Here is a 26371-nt window from a genome sequence, read left to right on the forward strand (position 1 = left end):
TTTGCCTTCCACCAGGACCCATTCTGTGTCCCTTACACCGCCAGATATGTGTAGCCTGGGTAGGGTGTATGTTCAATCACTCAGTCGTGTCCAACTCTTTGTGGCCCCATGTACTATAGCCCACCAGGCTCCTCTACCCATGGAATTTTCCAGGCAAGAATATGGGAATGGGGTGCTGTTCCTACTCCAAGGGATCCAACCTGCATCTCTTGCATCTCCCCAGCTGGCAGGCAGATTCCTTACCACTAGCGGCACGTGGGTAGGGTACTATTCTAAATTAAAAGTGACTATAAGTCTGAATCTAAAGTGTTAAGGCCAACCCTGCAACTCAAGGACAAAGTTGATAAGAAAGACAGACTCAAGCTGATGGTACAGAGCAACACTTCTTTTACCAATGCCCTCCACCCCAACCTCGGTCTGTTCCAGGAGTTCAAGGTGCAGGTTTTTTAGAGGGTGGTTCCTAACTGGAAAAACAAAGAATGTTCAGGGAGGATAAAAGATATTTATAGTTTGCCTCAAAATAAGCATGAGGGCCAACCAGTGCCTTTCAGCAGAGCTCTCCTCCAGAATTCCAGGCTGGGCACCATTGATAATGCTGTTTGCTACAGTCTAGCTAACTTCCCTAGGGAAGGAGAAGATGGGAAAAAAACATCATAAATATTTATCACTGCCTTAAAAACAGAAACATCTGCTAAAACCTGAGAGGCTTCTTGGCATAGGGGTGTATGGGATTTTAGTACAACAGGCATCATGGCACTGGTCCCCTAAGGCAAACTGCAGAAAGCACCCCAAGGGACCATGACCTCACAAGAAACTGCAGTGGGTTCAGGCACTTCAGCAGGCAAAGCACCACACAGACATCAGGTCTGTGGCCATTAGAAGTGCAGGCCAATTAAAACTCCCAAAGGTGAAAACTCTGGTAGAAAAGGTTCCAGTTTCACAGGTCACTCCATCAGTCAGCTGCCTCTGCCGACCGCCCTCTCTTCTTGCAGGTCCCTAGGCCTGGCTGCTTGCTTACTGACCAAGTCCAACTCACACGTTTTGGTCATGGCCATTCCCAGCTCCTCCTCAATAATTATTCAAATTATAACGGAGTAGTGTCACACTCACTACCTCCTATCTCTCCTGGAATCCAATTCACATTTAGGCCTCTGATATGAATGGAAACTAATAATTAAGAATGTCCAGTATTGCTTTATAATAAGTGCCATTTTCTTCTTAGCACATGCCATAGAGACTCTAGAACACCTTTCTCTGGCCTGGGAAAGGCAGAGTCCTACTCAACAAACAGTGTACAACACAGGGCCCAGAAAGTTCAGCCTCTGGGGTGGTACCTGATCATACGGTAGAGTTCTCTGCACAGCAATAGATAAATGCTTCTGGGTACCAGGACACGGGACAGATAGGAACCATCTTGATTTACTTTCAATTAGAATGATTTTCCCTGGAGGAGGAAATGGCAACCCACTCCAATATTCTTGCCTGGGAAATCCCATGGACACAGGAACATGGTGGGCTACAGCCCATGGGGTTCCAGAGAGTTGGACATGACTGAGTACACACATAAAATGATTTTGCCTTTGCTGGTGTACTTGTTTGGAAACTTTCTCCATGAACAAAACAGTCTATCAAAATCACTGAAAATAACGTGCTCTTTTCTGATGATTAATCAAATACTCTTAACAGCCTCTTTTTCCTTGGGGGAATGAATAATATCTGCAATATAACGAACCTGCTTGTTTTCTTTTTCCAGAGCTTCTACAAAGCATTGTGTAAACACCTGAATGCCGGCTAGCACTTCTGGGGCTCCATCGGTTTCCAGGAGTGCAGACCTGAACAATACAAGGCCAGATCACAACACATTCAGTGATTAATCTGGAAAATATGTGAACCAAAATATGTAAAGGGAAACATGGAAACATTCTTTTCAGCAGCAGTGTCAGCTCATCAGATTTCAGTTCTTGCGTGAAAGCAGGAGAAATCTGTCACTCCCTTTTCTAAAGACTTCCTTGAAAATTGCAATGTGCAGAGCTTCCTTTCTTGGTTTTTAAATTATTAAGCACTTCGTATCTCTTCCACATGGGCCTGGGATGCTCTTTACAAATATTTGCACACTGTATGCCCACAAATGGAACATCCACAGAACTTTTGCTTTTTGAAAGTGGAGAAAGGGGTGCCCCAGGGATATACAGCAAAGGGGTGGAAGAATCTGCATGTTCCTGGTTTGGTTTCTATGCATTTTCATACAACTAACTTTTCTTTACATTTGTATAAACAACACCAAAAAAAAAAAAAAAAATCAACTGAAACTTTGCTAGCTTTAAACTAAAAACAGCATTCTGACTTATTTCTACACTCATTTAGCTTAAAGCTCATATGTTTCAAGACCAACTTAAGTGCTGGATTACTTGCTATTGTAAAAATTCCTTTTCCCAATGTCTGCTGTCTGCCGTGGGGCCTCTATTCAGTGAGTTTGAGGGGGACTGGATAAAGAGGGTAGATACCCTGGCCCTGGCTGCACCAGCACCCAGGAAAGAGGCTGGCCACCCACTTGTCCACTGGGGGCAAGCTCCCCACGAGGGGTCTGGCCCCTCACTAACTATCAGTCATAACCCAACCTGGTGTCCAGTGGGCTCATCTTTCACCATTGTAAATCCACTGCATTTACCAAGAAGTTCTCGTATTTGCAGAATAAAAATTAGTGTGCTATTAGATAACATGCATAGTTGATTCTGCCTTTCAGAAGTGCTCTGTTAAGAATGGCATTATTTATTTATTATTTTTGGTGTTCCTTAGCTTTAAAAAGATTGGTCAGCCCTCAAGTGGTGAAGGGAGAACACTACTACCCTTTATTTGCAATTGAGAAAAATTCTACATGAATAATGCATGATGCAAAATCTAATTCAATTCTGATTTTCAACCATTATTATTAGATTTTTAAAAGGTTAAAAAAAAGATAGTTATCTTAGTTCTCAGGCTTTGGCTTTTAAATACACATTAACATTTGCGTTTTACCAAAAAGCTCAGCAGGATGGGATGGAATTAGAATCTAATTTCCCCATGGTACAGCCAGAGACTACCACAGAATTTTTTTATTCATATTTGGAAGCTGAACATATTTAGACCAATTATGAGCAGAAACAGCACAATATTTACCTGAATATTTCATCAACAACTCTGAATATGGCGGGGTGGCAGGCAGCAGCTTCAGGCTGTAAAGGAAAAGACCACGAGAAAGTAAAATATCAGAAGCATTTCATCAATAACGACTCGCTCTTATCAGGGAAATGAGTTGTCCACAACTGCTGGTGTCTAGAAAATGGACATGTTCCTTTGAGTTAGAAAAAACAGAGAGACTAGTTCATGGCAAAAGCCCTCCATACAAATACAAACAGAAGTTCTCTTGGGGTAAGGGGATTATGGGCAGCCTTTCTTCTTCTTCTTCTTTATTCAACTTATACTCTGTAAATTCCACACTTTCAACAATAAGCCCACATGATACACAAAAAAGAGTCAGTAAGTATCATGGGAACTAGAATCTACCGCCGACCAGCAGGCGAGCATGAAGACACACAGCCTACCTGTGCTGCGGTGCTGTGCTGTGCTCAGCCGCTCCGTCGTGTCTGACTCTTTGAGACCCCCTGGACTGTAGCCCACCAGCCTCCTCTGTCCATGGGGATTCTCCAGGCAAGAATACTGGAGTGGGTTGCCGTGCCCTCCTCCAGGGGGTCTTCCCCACCCAGGGCTTGAGCCCAGGTCTCCTGCATTGCAGGTGGATTACCGCCTGAGTCGCCAGGGAAGCCTAGGTTTAAGTAATGTCTCCTATGTGTCTGATCTGCTCACATGACTTAAAAGTGCCTCAAAGTCAAAGCTAGACCTGTTCTCTTTTCATTCCTGCTGATTAGGAAATGAGTGCATAGTAATTTCAAATTATTATTAGGGAAACCAGTGACCACCACCACGCCAGACTAAATAATACAGCTTTAATTATTTAGGATGAAGAAAAAAATAAAGATACTATCATCTTGAATAAGGAAAGCCATCTAATTTAATCCATGAATATCTTTATGACAGCTTTGATGATTTAAATCTGCAGAAGCCAACTTACTGTGGCCTGGGTGGGGCTTCAGAGGGCCTAACCCAGATTCCATATCTTTTTGTTTGCTTTTTTCCTTTTTTTTTTGGTCACATGGCTTGTGGAATCTTAGTTTACCACCTGGGGATTGAACCTGGGCCCTTGGTGGTGGAAGTGCAGAGTCCTAACCACTGGACCATGGGCAAATTTCCATGATCCCATATCATTCTGGCTGGAGCTCATACCATGAGATAAAGCCAGAGAAAGATGCTATATGTGTTCTAAAACAGATATAATACAGTAACATCCACAGGTTAGTAAATTAGGCCTTATATGGAATTTCTTTGAGTCACATTGAGCTTTGGGGAACAGTTTTTCATGCCCCCTCAACAAGAAAAATAGAAAAAAGGATATATATCTTCTCTTAACTTTTCTAGGCCAGGCTAAAGAATGGTACCTATCTCCAGTAGCTTCCACTCTCTTCTGTGCTGGCATTTCTAGATGTACAATAACATTGAACGTGTGCCATCTAGTGTTCACACACCACCATTACAGCTGTCACAGAAGGCTCCAGGAAAGAGCATTACCACTTGTTAAAATGATGGGATAACTCCTTTTATTTGAAGAGATTAATGATTTGTACGATGCAAATCTCTGCTTTCTAGGTAGAGGAGTCAATACTTCCTAATCTTTCATTGATGTCCATTTTTATATAAAGGAAACCAACTGAAATTTTTCATAGATTAAATTCATTACATACTCAAGAAAGTAGTTTGGCTGATTGATGGTTGAACAGGAGAGAGGCAGAGTATTTTTTGACTTTGATCTCAGAAAAGTCAGTTATCTCCCTGCTTCTCAGCCTCACTGTAAATACTAACAGTTATTAAAAGGTCACTGGATATATGCCCAGAAAATATCACGGAAGTTTCTACGTATTCATAATGGAAAATATCAAATAAGAAGAGAAAAGCGGTAAAAATAAAAATTAAAAAAAAAAAAAAAAGAAGAGAAAAGCAAACTGCGTATCTTGAAGAAATGTGACTCATCAAATTTGCCAGAAGAGTTTTTCCAAGTTTTATATATAGACAATATGGCTCTTGAATAAGAGTGTTTAAGAACCAAACAACACCGTCATGTGACACATAGAGGCTAAAAACGCACTGGCAGAAAATAAGACTAAAATTGAAAATGGTAAAACAGAACCATTCCCTTTCTTCTAAATGGTCTAAGTACTCCAGAACCTCTCTATAAATCTGATGCTAGTAGAAAATCAATCTATACTGATGACAGAGATATCTAAATGGCAGGGAAAAGGCCGATCCATGTATAGAACAGGGCTACCTTGAAAAGCAAGCAGGAAAGCAAGAAAGTTCTGACTCTGTTGAAAAGAGGACCAGAGCTTGGACATGCTCTTCTTTCATGCAGTGTTTTCTAGTGAAACAGCTCAATCAACTGTTTTAAATATATAGACTGTGTGGAATCTGCCTGTTCTCTCCATGCCGATCAACTCTCCTCTTAGATTTCCTTCTGTCCAAACAGCTCAGGCTGTGGTTGCCCTTAACCTGCTTCTACAAGCTGTTTTAACTTTCAGAACAGATAAGATGCCAGGAGAGAGGGGAACCCTACTGGAACAGCAATGGCAGAGATTTTGATTTAAAAACCAGTCTCCCTTGCCACTCCAGAAGTATGAACAGCTCCTTCTCATCTGCAGCCTTTACTGACGGTTTTAAAAATGAGACTCTTCACACTTTCCGAGCACGTAATTTCAGGGTCAGTGAGTCCCCTCATGAAGCCCAGAGTGCTCACAGGCCAGGCATGTGTCCCAAAGACACCAAATCACAAAAGCAAACTTAAGCCGCTTTTCTTATCAAGGGAATCCTCCAAATAGAATTAAAGTCTTAATTTATGCTTCTTTGGAAGCCATAAATTACCACTCCCCCAGCCCCCAAATCTTTACACATTCATGTGAGGGAAGAGGCAAACATTTAGCCCCTCTGTGTCCTGTTTTATTTGTAAAATGGGTCCCCAAAGTAACACAACAGGTCACTCTGCAACTGAAACTTCTGGGGCCTAGCTCTGAAACCCCACAAACCAAGCAATTATCTTTCCTATTAGAATGAGGACAGAAAAGAAAACCTTTCTTGGGTTCCATCTGTTTGTCTGTTTTTCCCCATCCTACCAAAATCTGTTCCTTCTCAAGCTCTTCTCTTCTCCATCTGGTCTAACGATTTCCATGTACAGATTACTTCAAGTCTAGGGAAACTTCATTCCCAGGAGGCCCTCAGTAACAGCGGTTGTGTCCTTCTTCCCTTCTCTCACACTGCCCCCAGTCCTCTTGAGGGTCAGAGGATGAACAGAAGCGGGAAAGGTCTGGACTCTGGTTTCCTTTGCTTATGGGCCAGGTTGCTCTGGAGGGCACATTCCCTTCCCTCTTCTACAGCTACCCAGGACTGCACTGCTTGTTTCTTCTCTGCCCAGGTGGACAGCCCATTCTCACTGCTCAGAAGAAAAAAAAACAAACAAGGGAAGGCTAAGCCACACAGAGAAGTGTGCAGCGCTGCATTTCCTAGGCTGCTTTGTGGGCAGAGGTGAGGAGGAGGCCAGCTTGCCACGCTGTACCATGACCTGCACAAATAACACCCATGCTCACTCTCCATCCTTGGTGTCTATGCATGCGTGCTAAGTCACTTCAGTTGTGACCCAACTCTTTGTGACCCTAGGGACTGCAGCCCCAGGCTCCTCTCTGTCCATGAGATTCTGCAGGCAAGAATACTGGAGTGAGTTGCCATGCCCTCCTCCAGGGGATCTTCCTGACGCAGGGACTGAACCCACGTCACCCGCAGCTCCTGCACTGCAGGTGAATTCTTTACTGCTGAGCTACCAGAGAAGCCCTCCCTGGTGCCTAACCTGTTATTTTCATCCCAGTTCATCAACGATTATTACTAGCTGCCTGAGAATTCTCAGGAGGAAATCTTTCCTTTTTTTCCTATCATTTTATGAATCTGTGTGAGACGGAAAGAGTATGGGGAGAGGGGAGAGAGAGAATACAAGCCAGAAAGGGAAATTAAACTATGATTTGAGGTAATTCACTGAGAAAAGTGAATTCCTCTTGTAAAAAACAAAAAGGCAGTGAAGACATGGAAACAAAATTCTCAAGCCTTCTTCATTTATCACCTTTTACACATATTTTTCCTAAAAAATAGAGAAGTTTCAGGTGAGAGATAAACTGAAGTTCGGTAAGCCTGAGATAGATTCTCTTTCATGGTCTATTTTTATGGCCAGCAACATATCCCACTGTGTATCTGACTCATCCAAACCCTTGACAGGCAGGAGTCCTTGTGTTAATCTATGTATGTAAATTAAGAGGTGACTATTCATCAAAAAATAACACTCCTCTTAAAAAAAAATTCTTTGTAAGTTTCAATAGACTCTTTTGAGTTCAAAAACAATTTGGTCTAAAAAAAAACTACCTATATAAAAATTTTTCATATCTGTCATATAAAATAAGGCACCTTTATAAACACGTATTTTTTATTATGCCATTTTCTTCTTTTCTACTTTCAAAATACCAAACTTAAGACTGTAAATATCCCTTTTGCACTTTAAGATCTATTTTGTTTCAAAACATTGGTGTTACTTTCATCAAATTTGAGCTTGGAAAAATTATTCTTTCTTTTTAATCTTTACCAGATGTTGTTTATACTACCAGGATTTTTTTCAGTACTCTATAATGAAATTATTGTTTAATTAGTGATAAATCTGTCATTTCTGGGCTTAAGGAGAAAAAAAAGAAAAAAATCTTAACAAGTACCAAATGTACTTTTGTGTTTTAAATTTACCCGCGCTGTCTGAGAACGTTAAGACACAGGGATGCCAGCTCTGGAAGCCGAGCAAAGTCCCCCAAACCTCAAGTTCCTCCTCTCGCCTGGCCGAGCGGCCTCTCTCCCCTTGGCTTGTGTAGCCTGGGTGGGAAGACGGCTCCTCAGCCCCCTGCTGCTTCCTGGCTCAGTCTCTGAGTGGCAGTGACCTTCTGGGTCAACTACTGCCCTGTTTTGTTTTTTGTTTCTCTCTTCATTTCGGACTGGCTGCCAAGGCCTGCCTCCCACCAGTGAAAACAGAACTTGCCATCGAGGTCTCTTTTCTTTACGGTGCTGGGTGATCTGGTGCCCCCCTGAGGTCGATGCAGGAAAGTGCAGTTATTGTCTGAGATGTTTCTTTTTACCTTTTAGCCACAAGCATAAACCACCTCCACACTTCTCTATTCGATCACTGCTAAATCGTCTACTTTAGCTTTTGTTAAATTACATGCATCACATTAAAGAGCTCAAAGAAAAAAAGAAATGTTTAAAAGACTGCTAATGAGAAAGCAGGAAAAGAAAAACCCTAGAACATTAGTAAGAAGTTATTCAAGCAGAGAAAAATGACATCACCCAGGATGTAGAGTTAATTCTTCGGTATAATCTTTTATTAAAGGGGAACTGTGTTTGGAGTTCAGCGTAAAATAAGTCTCTTTTTCTTTTTGAAGTGGCTATGATTACTATCTGGAGAATGGAAAGAAGAATGCATCTTATCTCATATGAGGGAGGTCAAGGAGGACACTGAGTTATCTGCAGGTTTGTTATTCTTAAGCTCTTATTAGATTAAGAACTACTTTTTAACCCTATCTTTATTGAGTACACTTGACAAGATAAAGAACTAATTTTGGTGGAGCTATGAAGAGAAACACCAGGAGTGTTTCCTGATTTAAAATCTTAATAAACAAAACCAATCCCCCTTTCTTCCCCTCCCGCTGCGCTCTTTCGTGAGCAAATCTCTGGACCCAGCTAGAGGGGCAGGCGGCATGTGAGGCCAGCCAACGAAGGATCGAATGGGAGGGCATGGGAACCAGGGTATATCCCAGCCCGGGCATGCAGCAGGGCAGCCAAACACAGTGCCACCCAGCCAGCACTTTTCATTCAAATGTAGAATATAAACAATAGCTTTCTGGGCTCTGCAAACAGAATTGTAACTGGAAAATATAACATCCTTCGGATTTGGGGCCAGCCTTGGGAAACCAAACAGTGCCAAGAAAGCTGCATAATTAGCAAGTGGCTTTCACTGTTGTTGGTGACATGAGTTTTTAAGGTCAGGTCTGAAGCTATGGATTATGGTCTTCCATTGCCTGTTCTGTCAAGGGAAACACAAGACCATCTGCTTTTGCAAAGTGTCAGTCTGCTCAGTAGATGACATACTGAGGCTAAGACCTCGATTTATTTAGGAGCATCAAATGTGGCAGGTGGCCATAGACTTGGGGGAGGTCCAGCCTAAGAGAGTCAAACAGGAGCCCCCAAAAGAAACAGGTTTTGAAAATTTCCTTTTATTTTAGAAGTCAAAAAACATACACATGCACTTAGAATTCAGGTGACTATTAGGTCAGCACCTTATTCATAGTCTTAATGGAAAAAACCCAGCCTGGAGGCCCGGAGACACCACAGAACATTTGGAGAGATCATTTCACTTTGTACAACCTGTACAACACGTTTATCTTTTGTTTTTTGCAACATCTTGGTAACTATAGAACTTCTAGGGCTAATTCTGGATAGTCCCAAGAGATGGAAACATAATTAACAGTGCTCCATATAAAATACAAGTTACTAGACCATCACACTTTAATTACTCTCAGAATCCAACTCTAATGTAATAGGCATCAAGTTACTACTAGAGGAAAGCACAGCAGTCCTGTCCTATCCGAGTCTTCCAGATCTTTCTGATACTTCCGCAGGGCCGCGAGATACCGTGCTCTGATAAGTGAAGCAGATGATGCAATCAGGAAGCACGTTCTTCAGGTTACCCTTCCAATCACTCGGTCACGTCACAGGCTTATTCCAGCCTGCTTGGTTGTGTGGCACTGCGGGCCCAGGATCCTGAGGAGAGCAGCCCACGCCAATCAAGGACTTGCAGCTCTGTATTGTAATTACCTCCTTGAACCATAAGGCAACAGAGGGGTTACATCCTGCCAATGCCACAATAAATTAAACACAATAGCACCCTCTGAAATCCCCCTTTAACCATGATGGAAGCTCTGAATCTCTACACACATGATCCTGATAAATGCTTTTGTAAATCAACTGACTTCAAAACTGTTTGGGGGGAAATGATTTTAAACCGTAAACTGGAGACTGAAGGTTATACAACGCAATGTTTAACAGGAATGCCTGCTTTCTCTCTCTCTCTGTCATCCTGGGTTTAATGACAGGCTCAGGCCTGAGGACCACAGGTAAAAAGGGCACAAAGAAGATTTCGAGAAGAATCACAAGGTTGCAGAATCAAATCAACTTAGGGTGATGAAACTGGAATTTTTCCATAGAGAGAAGACTTAAAGAAAATTTAATAAGGACCTTGAAAGCAAGGAAATAGCTCAGTTACTATATTTTACCACTGAAAAAGGACCAGAGAAAATGAAACTATAACATGTATCTTTCAGTTAGAAATAGATTTACCTGACAATAAAGGTAACGTTTGGAATGGGCTGCCAGGACTTCTAAAAGCCTTTGTTTATTTTGAATATTATAGTTATTTTTATATACGGTACATTCTTATTTCTCACCTTAATATGCAACTTTTTTTTTTAAATGCAACTGTTTTGAAAGATGAGTTCAAGCAGAATTTCCCTAAAAGTATCTCTCTTTCTCTTTGGACTCTTTCAATCGTTATATCTGTTTTCTTTTCTTTTTTTTCTATCAGATATTGTAAATGTCTAAATCAGTAGGGTTTGATTTGGGCCAGCTAACTTACAGATGAACGCAGCATAGCTGCTGGTCACTGTGACCCTATCCATGGTCCCCTTGGAGGCCCCAAGATGGGAAGGCAAAGAGGAGCCTGGGAGACAGGGAGAAGGTAAGCAGGGCCACGGTCACACCCTTGACCTGGCAGGGACTGATCAGGACCCAAAAAGAGAGCTGGGATATAGGAAGAAGGCAGCAGATTCTATTATGATTCTCTCATACAGCCTCCAATTTGAAAGAGAGAGAAAACCTAAATTCTAACTGGATTAACCAAACAGAAGTTATCTAGGTGGAGGTTGTGTAAACTCAGCCAACCTAGTGCGCTGTATGCAGAGACAGACACACCCTGCCCCCAACACAAGCCTCAGCTCAGCGGGCAGGGGAACACTCTCCAGTCCAGTTTCCTGGCCACCAACTTAAGATCTGACTGTTCACCATCTCTCCTGAACTAACTTTCTCCATCTGTACAAGAGGAAACAAATCTCTGCACCATATCTCCGCTCAGTGACAAAAGCGAGTAAGAAAGCCTGTTGGAGCCCACGAGGTTCCCGTAAGATGGAGGCCCGGAAGCATGAAACCTCCCGGAGAGCTTTAATTGTTTATTCAGAGTGCTTTGGTCTTTACTCCGACTCTTACAAAAATGCACATAAATTCCAGAGATGCCTCCCACAGAGGGAAAACACCAGATCGGTCAGGTTCTGAGGACACCCTGCTAGCCTGGGCCCCTGACACTGGATTAGGCAATGGGGCCCATTTGGCCCACTGAGCACCGCACTGCCCAGGCCTGAGAAGTTCTGAGTAGAGGGGAGACTGGGCAGCCCCTGCATAGAGGTGGGGGTTCGAGGATGGCAGCCTGACACCAAAATAACTGACAGAATTCTTTGTAGTTACTTTGTTGTTTTACCCATTTTTCTGGGGGTGTCATTTTGTATCTTTTAAGTATTTGATTTTTCCTCCAGTGAAGGATTAGAAGTTTATTTTTTTGAATGATTTTCTTTGTTAATTGATTTCTCCTGTTGTTGATAGGGGCTTCCATGGTGGCTCAGCTGGTAAAGGATGCAATGCGAGAGATCTGGGTTCAATCCCTGGGTTGGGAAAATCCCCTGGATGGGGGCACTGCAACCCACTCCAGCACTCCTGCTTGGAGAATGAACAGCACATTGTTCACAGGGTGTGTGCTGTGTGTGCTCAGTGCTGTCAGTCTTTTGCGACCCCATGGACTGTAGCCTGCCAGTCTCCTCTGTCCATGGAATTCTCCAGGGTGGACTACTAGAGTGGGTTGCCATTCCCTTCTCCAGGGGATCTTTCCAACCCAGGGATTGAACCCAGGTCTCCTGCATTGCAGGCAGATGCTTTACCATCTGAGTCACCAAGGAAGCCGGAAATGAGAAATTTGTTGGCCAAATGTCAATTCTTGCGAATGTGCAATATAAGGCATGAAGTGAAGTGAAGTCACTCAGTCATGTCCAGCTCTTTGCAACCCCATGGACTATAGCCTACCAGGCTCCTCTGTCCATGGGATTTTCCAGGCAAGAGTACTGGAGTGGGTTGTTATTTCGTTCTCCAGGGGAATCTTCATGACCCAGGGATCAAACCCGGGTCTCCCACAATGTAGGCAGATGCTTTACCATCTGAGCCACTGGGGAAGTCATAGGGATAAACTTTTTTTTTCCTGGCTGTGCCACTCAGCTTACATTACCTTAGTTCCTTATCCAGGGGCCGAATCCAGGCCTGAGGCAGTGAAAGCACCGAGTCCTAACCACTGCACTGCTAGGGAATTCCCTTGCCCTATTTTTAACACAAGGAGAAAAGCCTCAGACATTAGGTATTTCAAAAATAAAATGTAGACAGATGATGATTTTAAAAGGTGCCAACTGCTCATTTGTTTACATTTTCTTCTTTTGCTGATTAAAAGAAAGAATATGCAGCATCTTCCTTAAGGATTTTTCTCGTCATCAAAACCCAGCACATACCAGCAATGACTCTTTCATAAAGCATTCGATCCTTCTCAGAGAATTTCTCTCACTGGAGATGAGCTTTTCAAAAAGATGAAGCATTGTATTTTCAAGGCTGGGAAGGTGCCGAAGCCAGAGGCAGAGTATAGCTGACGTGGGGAGAGAAATCTTCTTCCTTTCAGTAAGAAATAAATAAAACTTTAAATATAAATGAGTCTCTGAAAAAAAGATTAAGATATCAAAATGCAATAACAAATACAAATCTTTTTTTTCTTCATCATGGCCACAATAGCAGTAAATATTTATAATATCAAATGAATATTTACCAAGTAACTTATTTTGACCAAAGGAAAAAAAAATGTTTTCAAAAAGGACAAACAAATATATAGTGATGATATAAAGAGAACGATAAAAAAATATGTTGATGGAAAAGGGCTTTGAGATATTCAGGCAAACATAGTTCCTAATTTAAGAAATAGCTATGTTTGACATTTCGCCACAGTGGTTTAACATGTGCAATCAAACTTGGGTTTGAGTCCTAGAGCCACCACCTACTCACTGTATGACCTTAGAAAAGTTACTTAACTTCTAAACCTCAGTTTACTCACCTGTAAAATGGGCCTACCTCCCTCCTAGTGTTGTAAGAAGGATCAAATGCAATAATAACACACGTACAATGATGAGCACAGTTCTTGGCATATAGTAAATATTTAACCACTGTATAAATCTCTTGAAATCTTTCTTTAATAATAATATCATAAAAGGTGATTATGGCCTGGCTGATCCATAGTTGATCCCCAACATGATACTCTACAGACTTACCACTAAGTGCAGTTACATTTCTATAGGAAAATGTATTTGGAGCTTCCTCCTATGTCAGGTCAGTGAATCAGGGGCTCTGCTTTTCCTGGGAGGGGACACGAGGGGGCATCCGTCTACTCTGAGCCACAGTCGGGGGTGGGGGGGTGGCGCTCCTCCCTGTTAACACTGGGCCTACTTGGGCCTGGTGAGACTTGTTCTTCTTCTCTTGGCCCTGCTTTTCCAAGGCCTCCTGCCCTTTCCCCTGCAGCACCTTCCAGGTTCTGCTAAAGATGTTTACTGCTTTTAATAAGACAAACAAAAGTGGGGGCACAAATGTTTCCCATTACCCAACAACCCCTCCAGTGTCTTTCCCTTCACCATCACTTCTGGGCCATTTCTCTGCAGGGCTGGCATGAAGCCCAGGAATTAGGGATAGGGGCAAGAAGTGAATAGGCAAAGACACAGGCTAGGAATTGCTAGTAGTTTCTTTTTGTCTTCTCCCTTGGCATAACTCTTGTAGACCTTGTCCAAGATCAACACTGAGGCAAGACTAGAAGAAGCTGAGGAGTTTCAGGGTCTGTCCACCAGAGCAGGCAGTAGGGCAGGAGAAAGGGAGGGAGGCTTGGCCCTCATCTGACCTTCTTTCCGACTCCCCCTCACTCTGACCCATACACATGCATCAGACAGTGAAGGAAAAGGACAGGCCAAGGAAGGACAGAGTATCAGGAGGGGCCCAGGTGAGACCAGGTGGTCACAGACAACCTCTCCAGTTGAGTTTAGCTGGAGATCAGCCTGGTGGGAGGGATTCCCTGGTGGCTCAGCGATAAAGAATCCACCTGCATTGCAGGAGCTGTGGGAGACATGGGTTCGATCCCTGGGTTGGGAAGATCCCCTGGGGGAGGGCATGACAACCCACTCCAGTATTCTTGCCTGGAGAATCCCAGGGACAGAGGAGCCTGGTGGGCTGCCATCCATTGGCTCTCACAGAGCTGGACACAAGGGAAGAGGCAGCGTGCAGCACGCACAGCGTGGTGGGGCAGGCAACATGCAGGGCGGTGGGAGGAGGCCTCCGCAGGGGGCGCTGCAGCCGCGTCAGATGAAGGCAGCAAAGGTGAGGCGGCTGGTGAGAGGCTGTGCAGGACCAAGGGCAAGGCCAGCGTCTGGTATTTTATTCTGGCCCAGAAGGTTTTAAACAGAGGAGTGCCAGGACCCAATTTACATTTCAAAGGTCACTCTGACCACTGCATGGAGACCTGAGTGCTGAGTGGGTACAAAATTCCAGAGGGAGCTTGACCTGGGTGGCACCGGGGAAGGAGTGAAATGCATTTTAGCAGTAATATCAAGAGACACTGGTGATGAATTTGATGAGGGGGTGAACATGAGGTGGGAATCAAAACTGTCCCAAGTTTCTTGAGCTACAAGATGGACAGACGTACCATTTACTCAATGGAAAGAATGGAAGAAAAAATTGGTGAAGGGTTTACTAAGAGCTCAGTTTGGGGTATGTGAGTTTAAAATGTCTGAGGCACAGTCCAACAGAGATATGAAACAGGCCCTTGAACATCCAAGTTGGAAGTGTTCTGGGGAGAGGTCTGGGCTGAAGATCTATATTCGGGAGCTGTCAGTTGGCATGGAGCAGTGTGGAAATGAAGGAGAACTCCAAAGGACGGAAGTCTGAGCGGGGTGAAAATAGGGCCCAGGCCTGTGCCTCAGGAGTTTCAGCAGGTTGAGGGTTGGATGGGGTGATGGAAGCCGGCAAGTCAATGAAGACAGGAGTGGAAGTGCAGTCAGCACTGCAGACTGGTCTTCAGAGGGACGACTATGCTGGGAGTGACTGACAATAGGAAGCCACACAGGGCTGGTGGCCTGGTGTGCTCCTGACAGGTGGTGTTTCAGGCTGAACACTGATGGGCCAGATGCAGCGTGGGAGAGGCTGAAGGACCAGCACGTGCGTATGCGCCACATGTTCAGTTGGGTCTAACTCTCTGCGACTTCATGGACTGCAGCCTGCCAGGCTCCTCTGTCCATGGGGTTTCCCAGGCAAGAGTACTGGAGAGGGTTGCCATTTCCACCTCCAAGGGGTCTGCTCGACCTAGGGATTGAACCTGTGTCTCCTGTGTCTCCTGTATTGCAGGTGGAGTCTTCACCCTCTGAGTCATCTGTAAGACCAGTAGCTGCCATTTATTAAGGCAGAGTAAACCTGGAGAAGGGAATGGCGAGCCACTCCAGTGTCCTTGCCTGGAGAATTCCATGGACAGAGAAGCTTGGCAGGCTACAGTCATTGGGGTCACAGAGAGTCGGACATGACTGAGCCACTAACACTGTTTTGTCACCGCGAACAATGCTAAGCATTTTACTTGTGTTTTCATTCCCTTAACAATCCTACAAAACAGGTACCATTATTACCCTTATCTTTTGAGGCTGGAGAGGGACAAGGTCTCACAGCCCTGATTAAAACCAGGAGGTCTGATGCTGGAGCTGGTCCTGTGCCTCAGGTTATACCTAAGCCTCTCTACTCTGCAGGCAGGAGAGTGGAGGGTGTTGCTTCAGTTTGGAGCCTGACACGGGGTTGGTGAGAGCAGACAGTTTTCCTGGGTGAGTTAGATGCCTAGAGCCTGTTTTCACTTCCTTCAGTGTCTAAGGAAGTTCTTCCAAAGTTCAGGCTATCAGCCAATTTTAGCCACATTAACAGACTCCTGGGAAGGGATTTCTGTTCAGCTTTCTTGAGAAAGAAGAACACCCCTTGGGAGTAGGGGGAGGGTGTGGATAGCCTCTGTCTTAGAGCCAGAAAGCCCCTGGGAGGCGGGAGGTTCTGAGGTACAGAAGGAAGAATTTCCCCTCCCTTCCCAAGTAACAGGGACATCCCTTGACCTGCTCTAATCACACCTTGCCTTTCTAAAAGGATCTACTGAAATAAGTATGTACATCATTAGAAAAGTGTCTCACTTCAGTGAGAGTTCATCAGAGATAGCCCCACTGCTAAGCCCTCTGAGCAGGATCATGCACAAATGTGATTTCTATTAATACCATGAGGTCGCAATGGCTGGGCAGTGCCGAGGGCAGAGAGGCAGGGAATGTTGAGAATGATGAACAGTAGATGGATATGAACAAATATAAAAGGCAGCTGAATGGTAGTTCCAGTGAATATCTGAACTAAAAATACTGCTTAGTTACAAATTTACATGAGAGTTGTGTAAGTTCTATACCAAGTACCAAGTACGTAATTTTTGTTCTATTCTCAGACACAGTTTGAAAAATGTATATGTTAACAATTTTTTTTATTACTCTTGATTCAGAGCACACTCTACAAACTGCTGTAAATGATTAAATTTATGGATCCATGTTCAGTATTTGAATCATCTATTTTTTATTTTTAAATTTTTACAATGTTGTTTGGCTTCTGCTGCACAACAACACATATCAGCCACAACTACACACTTATCCCCTCCTGCTTGAGCCCCCCCTCCAATTCCCATCCCACCCATCTAGGTCATCACAGAGTGCCAGACTGGGCTCCCTGTGTTAAAAAGCAACTTCTCACCAGCTATCCATTCTACACATGATAGTGTACATATGCTGATGCTACTTTCTCCATTTGTCCCACTTTCTCTCACCCCCACTGGGTCCACAAGTCCATCCTCTATACTTGTGCCTCTATTCCTTCCCTGCAAATAAGTTCATTAGTACCATTTTCCAGATTCCATATCTATGTGTTAATATATGACATTTGTTTTTCTCTTTCTGACTTATTTCACTTGGTATAAAGACTCTAGGTTCATCCACCTCACTAGAACTGACTCAAATTTGTTTTTTTATAGCTGAGTAATATTCTACTAACCACGATGGTGTGATCACTCACCTAGAGCCAGACATCCTGGAATGTGAAGTCAAGTGGGCCTTAGGAAACACCTCTATGAACAAAGCTAGTGGAGGTGATGGAATTCCAGTTGAGCTATTTCAAATTCTAAAAGATGATGCTGTGAAAGTGCTGCACTTAATATGCCAGCAAATTTGGAAAACTCAGCAGTGGCCACCGGACTGGAAAAGGTCTATTTTCATTCCAATCCCAAAGAGAGGCAATGCCAAAGAATGCTCAAACTACTGCACAATTGCACTCATCCCATCACATGCTAGCGAAGTAATGCTCAAAATTCTCCAAGCCAGGCTTCAACAAGATGTGAACCATGAACTTCCAGATGTTCAAGCTGGATTTAGAAAAGGCAGAAAAGAACCAGAGATAAAATTGCCAACATTCATTGGATCATAGAAAAAGTAAGAGAGTTCCAGAAAAAATTTACCATCTACTTCTACTTTATTGACTATGCCAAAGCCTTTGACTGTGTGGATCACAAAAAACTGTGGAAAATTCTTCAAGAGATAGGAATATCAGAACACCTGACCTTCCTCTTGAGAAATCTGTATGCAGGTCAAGAAGCAACAGTTAGAACTAGACACAGAACAACAGACTGGTTCCAAATAGGGAAAGGAGTACATCAAGGTTATATATTGTCACCCTGCTTATTTAACTTATATGCAGAGAACATAATGTGAAATGTTGGGCTGGATGAAGCACAAGCTGTAATCAAGAATGATGGGAGAAATATCAATAACCTCAGATATGCAGATGATACCACCCTTATGGCAGAAAGCAAAGAACTAAAGAGCCTCTTGATGAAAATGAAAGAGAGTGAAAAAGTTGGCTTAATACTCAACATTCAGAAAACTAAGATCATGGCATCTGGTCCCATCACTTCATGGCAAATAGATGGGGAAACAATGGAAACAGTGAGATATTTTATTTTTTTGGGCTCCAAAGTCACTGCAGATGGTGACTGCAGCCATGAAATTAAAAGATGCTTGCTCCTTGGAAGAAAAGTTATGACCAACCTAGTTCAGTTCAGTTGCTCAGTCATGTCCGACTCTTTGTGACCCCATGGACTGCAGCACGCCAGGCTTCCCTGTCTATCACCAACTCCTGGAGCTTATTCAAATTCATGTCCATCAAGTTGGTGATGCCATCCAACCATCTCATCCTCTGTTGTCCCCTTCTCCTCCTGCCTTCAATCTTTCCCAGCATAAGGGTCTTTTCCAATGAGTCAGTTCTTCACATCAGGTGGCCAAAGTATTGGAGTTTCAGCTTCAGCATCCGTCCTTCCAATAAATATTTAGGACTGATTTCCTTTAGGATGGACTGGTTGGATCTCCTTACAATCCAAGGACTCTTAAGAGCCTTCTCCAACACCACAGTTCAAAAGCATCAATTCTTCGGCTCTCAGCTTTCTTTATAGTCCAACTCTCACATCCACACATGACTACTGGAAAAACCATATCTTTTACTAGATGGACATTTGTTGGCAAAGTAATGTCTCTGCTTTTTATGCTGTCTAGGTTGGTCATCAGAGAAGGAAATCGTAACCCACTCCAGTATCCTTGCCTAGAGAATCTTGTGGACAGAGGAGCCTGGTGGGCTGCTGTCTGTGGGGTATCACAGAGTCGGACATGACTGAAGCGACTTAGCAGCAGCAGCAGGTTGGTCATAACTTTTCTTCCCAGGAGCAAGCGTCTTTTAATTTCATGGTACAATCACCATCTGCAGTGATTCTGAAGCCCCCTAAAATAAACCTAGACAGCATATTAAAAAGCAGAGACATTACTTTGCAACAAAGGTCCATCTAGTCAAGGCTATGGTCTTTTCAGTGGTCATGTATGGATGTGAGAGTTGGACTATTAAGAATGCTGAGCGCTGAAGAATTGATGCTTTTGAACTGTGGTTTTGGAGAAGACTCTTGAGAATCCCTGGGACTGCAAGGAGATCCAACCAGTCCCATCCTAAAGGATATCAGTCCTGGGTTTTCACTGGAAGGACTGATGTTGAAGCTGAAACTCCAATACTTTGGCCACCTGATGCAAAGAGCTGACTCATCTGAAAAGACCCTGATGCTGGGAAAGATTGATGGCAGGAGGAGAAGGGGACAACAGAGGATGAGATGGTTGGATGGCATCACTGACTAGATGGACATGGGTTTGGATGGACTCCGGGAGTTGGTGATGGACAGGGAGGCCTGGCGTGCTGTGGTTCATGGGGTTGCAAAGAGTCAAACACAACTGAGCGACTGAACTGAACTGAACACTGGAGTACATGATCACATATTAACAAAAAAAAAATCTATTTTTCTCTAAAACATCAAAGCGTTAACTCTTAATAACTGATCTTGGATGAAGAAATCACCAAAGTGATATGATCTTAAAATACTGCATAACAGAATTTGGTTGGACCAACATATTGGTATTACATACAATGTTCTAAATTTGTACCAGGTTGGTTCTGAAATTAAAAGTTATATTATATAGAAATTATATCTCAATGAAACCAGGAAAAAAGGCAAATTATAAAAGAAGAAATGCAAATGCCCCCCAAATATGTCGATTTTCAATCTTATTAATAGTAAAGAAAGGTAAACTAACATATCAGGGAGGTATTAGTTTTTGTGTTCACATCAGCTAATGTTTAGATGAATGACAACATCCAGTGCAAAGGTAGGTATAAGTGACTGGTGTTCTTAGATGTAGGACAGGGAATAGGTTCATCCTTTTGGTTAAGTCATGTGATACTGCCTAATAAACTGCAAAATACACATATTCCTGGCTGTTATAACCATACTTTTATGAATCTTCCTGGCAGAAATAAAAGCACTAGCTAGAAAGTATTTACATAGCAATATTATAAACAGAAAATTAGAAACAATTTGAATGCATCCATTGGAAAATAGGGCTTACCAGGTGGTGCAGTGGTAAAGAATCCACCTGCCAATGCAGGAGACACAAGAGACGCAGGTTTGCTCCCTGGGTCAGGAAGATCCCATGCAGTAGGAAATGGCTGTATTCTTGCCTGGAAAATTCCATGGATAGAGAAGCCTGGCCAGTCCACGGGGTCACAAAGAGTTGGACACGACTGAACGACTGAACACACACACACACACACACACACACTGGCAAAGAGCTAAACAGATTAAGATCTGTTCATATCAGGATATATGTTTCTACTTTATAATGAGTTAGATCTATACCCTTTGAGGGATACACAAAATTTGTTGGTTAAAAAACCTGGTTCCAGGGTCATGTGTATGACGTGATGCTGTTTCTCCTTTTTAATTTTTTTTTTTAAAAGCTAATTTAAAAAGAAGAGAAAATTGTTTCATGTAGATTTCTAATGTTTATAAGAGTATAAGGTATGCTTACGAGAAGGACTGGAGGGTGGTAAGGAGGGGGGTAATTGACATTTTCTGCATATACTTCTACATTGTTTGACCTGACCTGATAAAACGTATGTATTTCTGTGGAAATTTTAAAAAGCCAATAAAAGAAAAAAAGAAAAAAATACTTTTAGGGAGATCGAAAAATTTCATTCTACTCACCATGTGTTAGTTACAGAAACTAAGGCTGTCCTTTTCCTACTTTCTGTACTTGTTTTAGCTATCTAACTTGGATACTGATCAAATGACAAATTCAAGAAAAACAGGTTATGATTAAAAACTTGGCTCTCCAAAATTCCTACCTAATAATCACAGGAAGTTTTAGGCATTATAGCTATGGTTTAGGAAAATGATAGGGACGTACATGGAACACATTATAATTTTCTCCTGCAACATACCAAGAAGTAGGCTCCCAGTCTGCACTTTCATATAGAATATCTGCCTCTAAATAACAATTTCTGACACTGGGCAGGAGAGGCCTGGACAAGAACACTCTGCCCTGTCCAACATCTCATGCAATATATTAAGATTCTTCTGACAATTGCCTCTTGGACATTTAAAAACTGAACTTTGTTTCCCCAAATATTCAATTTAGTGAGGTAGTTGTGTGTCCCATCCTCTCCACAAAGGAGGAAGTAGGTAAAGAAACTGGTCTAGCCACTTATTAAATAATTTTGGCTCCAAATGGTTTTATTATTAATTAATCAATTAATCTTTGGCTGCCCTGGGTCTTCGCTGCTGTGCATGGGCTTTCCTCTAGTTGCAGCGAGTGGGGGCTACTCTTCACTGTGGTGCACAGGCTTCTCACTGTGGAGGCTTCTCTTGTTGCAAAGCAGAGGCCCTGGAGTGGGCAGGCTCCAGTAGTTGTGGTGGGCAGGCTTAGTTGCCCCGTGGCATGTGGAATCTTCTTTCTGACCAGGGATTGAGCCCATGTCCCCTGCATTGGCAGGCAGATTCTTACCTACCAGGGAAGTCCTAAATGTTTTTGTATAGCTTCAATACAAAAACCAGAATGTGGAACTCAATTCTTTGCCAATAAGGCCCTTGAGAGGTGAAGTACATGTTCTAATGCTATCTGAAAGGCAGAAGAGGGGAGGGAGCCTCCCCACTTGAGACAAATGCAGGCAGGCTCCCCCTTTCCAAACCAGAAAGAGATCAAGGGCTGCGTGGGCTGCCGGAGGAGCCCACAAAAATTAAGACCAACTCTTCTGGAGAACTACTTAATCCCAAGGAACTGGAAAGAATATTCTCTATTACATTTCAAAGATGTATTTCCATGACAACCTGATCGGAGAAGTACATCAAATTTGAAGAAGCTGTGCCATCATTATCACTTATATGTGCAGAGAAGTCACTTCTCAATGCAAAGGGCAGCAACACCAATCAAAGGAAATATCCAAATCCAAACACACTGGCATGTCTATTACAAATCAGTATCAGCAGGTTTTTACTTGAAAAGTAAACTTTTTCAACAAATAATTTTGTGATCATATTTTAGTAAGGTAAAAAATTTAAAGAAGAGGATATGAGGAGAGAGAGAAATGGGAGTACCAGTCACTACTACTGCTCTGCTAACGTTTTGTCCTTGGTATTACACTAGCTTTGCTTTGTTTAGACATTCACCTATACTGACAATATTTAAAGCCTGATTGTTCTTTCTTTCTTTTTTTGGCTGTGCTGTGCATTGTGCAGGATCTTAGTTCCTTGACCAGGATTGAACCCAGGCCCCAACAAAGAAAGTGCCAAGTCCTAACCACTGGGCTGCCAGAGAATTCTGGCAATTCTTAAAGCCTGGTTTTTCTTATCTGAGCTGAAAAAAAAGAAAAATCCACAAAACTAGAAACTTGGCTGAAGATGGCCTTTTCTTGTAATTTATTTTTTTCTTATTAAGCACCATTGGAGGCTGTATTAGCTTTTTTAGCATTGGAAATTTATTTACACCTGGCCTTAGTTCAGTGACAATTTGATTAGCAGGAAAAGATATAAGCTTGAAAAAACCTAATAAAACATTATAAAAAATAAAATAATTATTATTTAAAGTTAACAACAACAATAATAACAGCAACAAGCTAACAGTTACTGAGTGTTTTAGTACCAGGCATCACGCTAAACATTCTATAGGCACTGAAAGTGAAAGTGTTAGTCACTCAGTTGTGTCCAACTCTTTGCAACCCCATGGACTATAGACCACCAGGCTCCTTTGTCCATGGAATTCTCCAGGCTAGAATACTGGAGTGGGTAGCCATTCCCTTCTTCAGATCTTCCCGATCCAGGGACTGAATACCAGTCTTCCGGATTGTAGGTGGATTCTTTACTGTCTGAGCCACCTAGGAAGTCCCCTATAGGCACCGGAGTCATTTAAATATGTTTCAGTGTGCCTGGGACAGGTCATCCTACCATAATTATGACACCTCTTTTAACTCTCACAAGTGTTCCAGACTACAATTTATAATTGTATGGTTACCCTCTTTAACACGCACAGCTACCCCATGAGGTTAGTTGTCTGGCCAGTCACACACTCACTCTTTCATTTGTTCACTGGCTCATTCATTCTGGTATGTAGAAAAAATTTTCCACCTAGTAGTCATCAAACTTCTCAACATTATTGAAGCAATGGATTTAGGCTTATCTTAAAGGACATGTCATGCAGAATTACTTGTACTCCACAGATTTATGACAGGATTGCAGTAGCCCTCCCAGAAAGGTTTTATGCAATGTGCACCCTGCAGGTGGCTATTATGGCAACCCCAGGGATAGATTTAAGAAGTCAGGCTTGGCTTTTAGGCCAAGAAATTATAAATTTCCTCTAGGTTATCTAAACGACAGAGAGGAGCAATCATCTGCTGTTTAAAAGAAGACGGGCTGTCCATTTCTGGAAATACACGACTGTATTTGGAGGCCAAGGCCAAAGACACCCAGCCAATTGTAAACCAGATGAAATTCCACTGGTGATTGTGGTAAGCAAATAGTTGGAAGGCTAAAAACAGGGCAGGGCACCTTGGTCAAAGAAAGTACGTGGTTTCTAAATGACTATACAGCCCATGTGGGGAACTCTTCAAGGGGCTGAAGGAAAGGGGGTATGAGTGCAGGGTGGTAATTTGAATCAGCCTCCCTGTGTCAACATGTGGCTGGGACGCTGCGTCTATGGGAAAGTGTCCATGGAAAGGCTCCAGGCCTGACGCCACTGTTTGGGGAACTTGCTGAGCTGAGGCCATAGGAACTGGACAAGTTGAAGACCACCCAGCATTTCTGGATGGTCTGTCCCCTATGGATTAGCAGACATAATTTTCCAAACTAAATAAATTATATTAGTTGCTGAGGGAGAACATGCTATCACAAGCAAAATAAACAGCAAGGAGTCCAGGCCTACTCATGGAGCTGCTGCCCTCAGCTTTCCATCTGAGCACTGTGGGTGGAAGAAGGGTGACTAGTCTCGAAGCAGGTCACCTCCCCACCAGTAAGTTCTGGAGCAGCTTCACACAGTTTTGCAGAGGATGCCAAGGAGCATTCTCCTTCTTGTTCCCTTTAATTTAGCTCTAGTTGAAAAAGTAACACTGGAAATACAGGTTGTTAAGACCATATGTGACAATAAAATGCATTACTAAACAAATCAGAAATATAGCTACCAAGGTGAAAGGCAAAGAGCATTTTGCTTAAAAGTAAATACTTTCAAAAATTGCTTTAGAGGGTGAAGAATGCCATTTGGTGGGGTGAGCCACTGGAACCTACAGTGTACGCTCAGGCGAACGATGTGATGGGCACCTGCATGTGGAGAACACTTACTGCATTATACAGACTTCCGGGTCAATTATCATCCAACATCTGACAGATAAATAACAAAGATAACTGATCAGACTCCTCAGAAGGTTCAGACTCTCGGATAAATTTTGAAATAAGCTTAGAGTAGATAGAAAAAAGACTCCATGCTTTTAACCATGAAAATTATGTTCTGACCCTTTTTTAAAGCATCAAACGATATAACTTTCTCTTTTTCTTTCTAAATCTTACCTTAACAAATTCCTAGGTTATAACATTTCATTAAAAAAAAAAAAATGAATGAAATTAAGGGCTTCCCCAGTGGCTCAGTGGTAAAGAATCCACCTTCCAATGCAGGAGACAGGGTTCAATCCCTGATCTGGGAGGCTCTCACGTGGTGCAGAGCAACTAAGCCCATGCCACAACTATTGAGCCTGTGCTCTAGAGTCCAGGAGCTGCAAATCCTGAATCCCATGTGCTCTAGAGCCTGTGCTGAGCAGCAAGAGAAGCCATTGAGATGAGAAACCTGAGAACCACAACTAGAGGGTGGTCCCTATGCACCACAACTAGACAAAAAAGCCTGCACAGAATCAAAGACCCAGCTCAGCCAAATAAATAAATAATTTTTAAAAATGAAATTAAAATATAGACTATAATTTTTTAAAGAATTATACATGAAAAACAATAAATAGTCTATTGGTAATTACTTCCTCTGAAAGAATGATAGCAGCTTTGAGGTTATTCATTTTCCAAATGTAATAAATCAATTTGAAAATGGGAAGAAGATGCACTTACTACAGCCTAACAAATAAATAAGTAAATAAATGAGTTAACGAAAAAAGAATTCCCAGAAAAACAAGAGAAATGAGTGGGAAATAGCCCTACTTCGTATTAAGCATAATCGAAAGATTCTGTTATTAAAACAAAATGGTACTGAAGCATGAATATACTATAGGCCCAAGAAACAGAAGATAAAATAATAAAACAGGCTTACATGCATACAGAAATTAAGTACAATTCAATCCGTGGATAAGAAGGGCTAACTCTACTACCAACTGTGCTCTGCCACTTATATAAGAGACTTGAGCATCTCGTGGAGTCCTGAAGTTAATCCCACGTGTGTACTGAGAGATGACTGACTGAGAGAAGACTGTATTTGATCAAGGGAGCATCTTAAGTCAGTGGAGGGTTGAGGGGGTGACTGCACCCTTTATCACATTCAAGATGGTAGAATGTGCTGTAACCTGAGAGTGGGGAAGACCAACAAAATTACTTCAACAAATAATCTGCAAAACAAAAAGAACCTACAGATTGAAAGAGATTTGTGAACCTATCAAACAAATGCAATGTGTGGACTATGGACTCTTAATTCCAAAAAACCAAACTGGAGAATTTGTTTTGTGCCTAAACATGTGGTGATGATCAGGAATCAGTGTCAATTTTAAGATATAATAATAGCATTGTAGCTAACGATTTTTAAAAATGCACCATATAGAGACTTTCGGTTTCCCATTCTGCGTTTAAGGAGCTTGGAAGTCATCACTTTGTCTTAACAAAAGTAAAAAGCAAAACAGACTGGAAAATAAAAATCTCTTCTTGCATCCTTAAGAGAAGGGAGGACACAGGGTAAACCTTGGTCCCCAAGATTGGAGATAACAGATAAATGAATACAGGGAATCATGGCTGAGCGGAGCAGAGAACCACAAGCAGAAACAACCACAGGCAGCAGTGCTGGGCAGGAAAACCTGAAATGGAATTAGTGAATGG

At 42.5% G+C, this 26371-nt stretch overlaps 1 protein-coding gene across 1 annotated transcript in view; it reads right to left on the reverse strand.

Moving 5' to 3' along the window:
* FANCC (FA complementation group C) overlaps positions 1 to 26371 on the reverse strand; it is a 320357-nt gene that overhangs the window by 27582 nt on the left and 266404 nt on the right. The window contains exons 8-10 of the mRNA XM_052644871.1: positions 12813 to 12969; positions 3157 to 3212; positions 1733 to 1832 (exon numbers count right to left, since the gene is read on the reverse strand). Coding sequence (XP_052500831.1) covers positions 1733 to 1832; positions 3157 to 3212; positions 12813 to 12969 — 313 coding nt within the window. The remainder of the gene's footprint in view (positions 1 to 1732; positions 1833 to 3156; positions 3213 to 12812; positions 12970 to 26371) is intronic.

Source organism: Budorcas taxicolor, chromosome 8 (genome assembly GCF_023091745.1).
Source record: "Budorcas taxicolor isolate Tak-1 chromosome 8, Takin1.1, whole genome shotgun sequence".
Lineage (NCBI taxonomy): Eukaryota > Metazoa > Chordata > Mammalia > Artiodactyla > Bovidae > Budorcas > Budorcas taxicolor.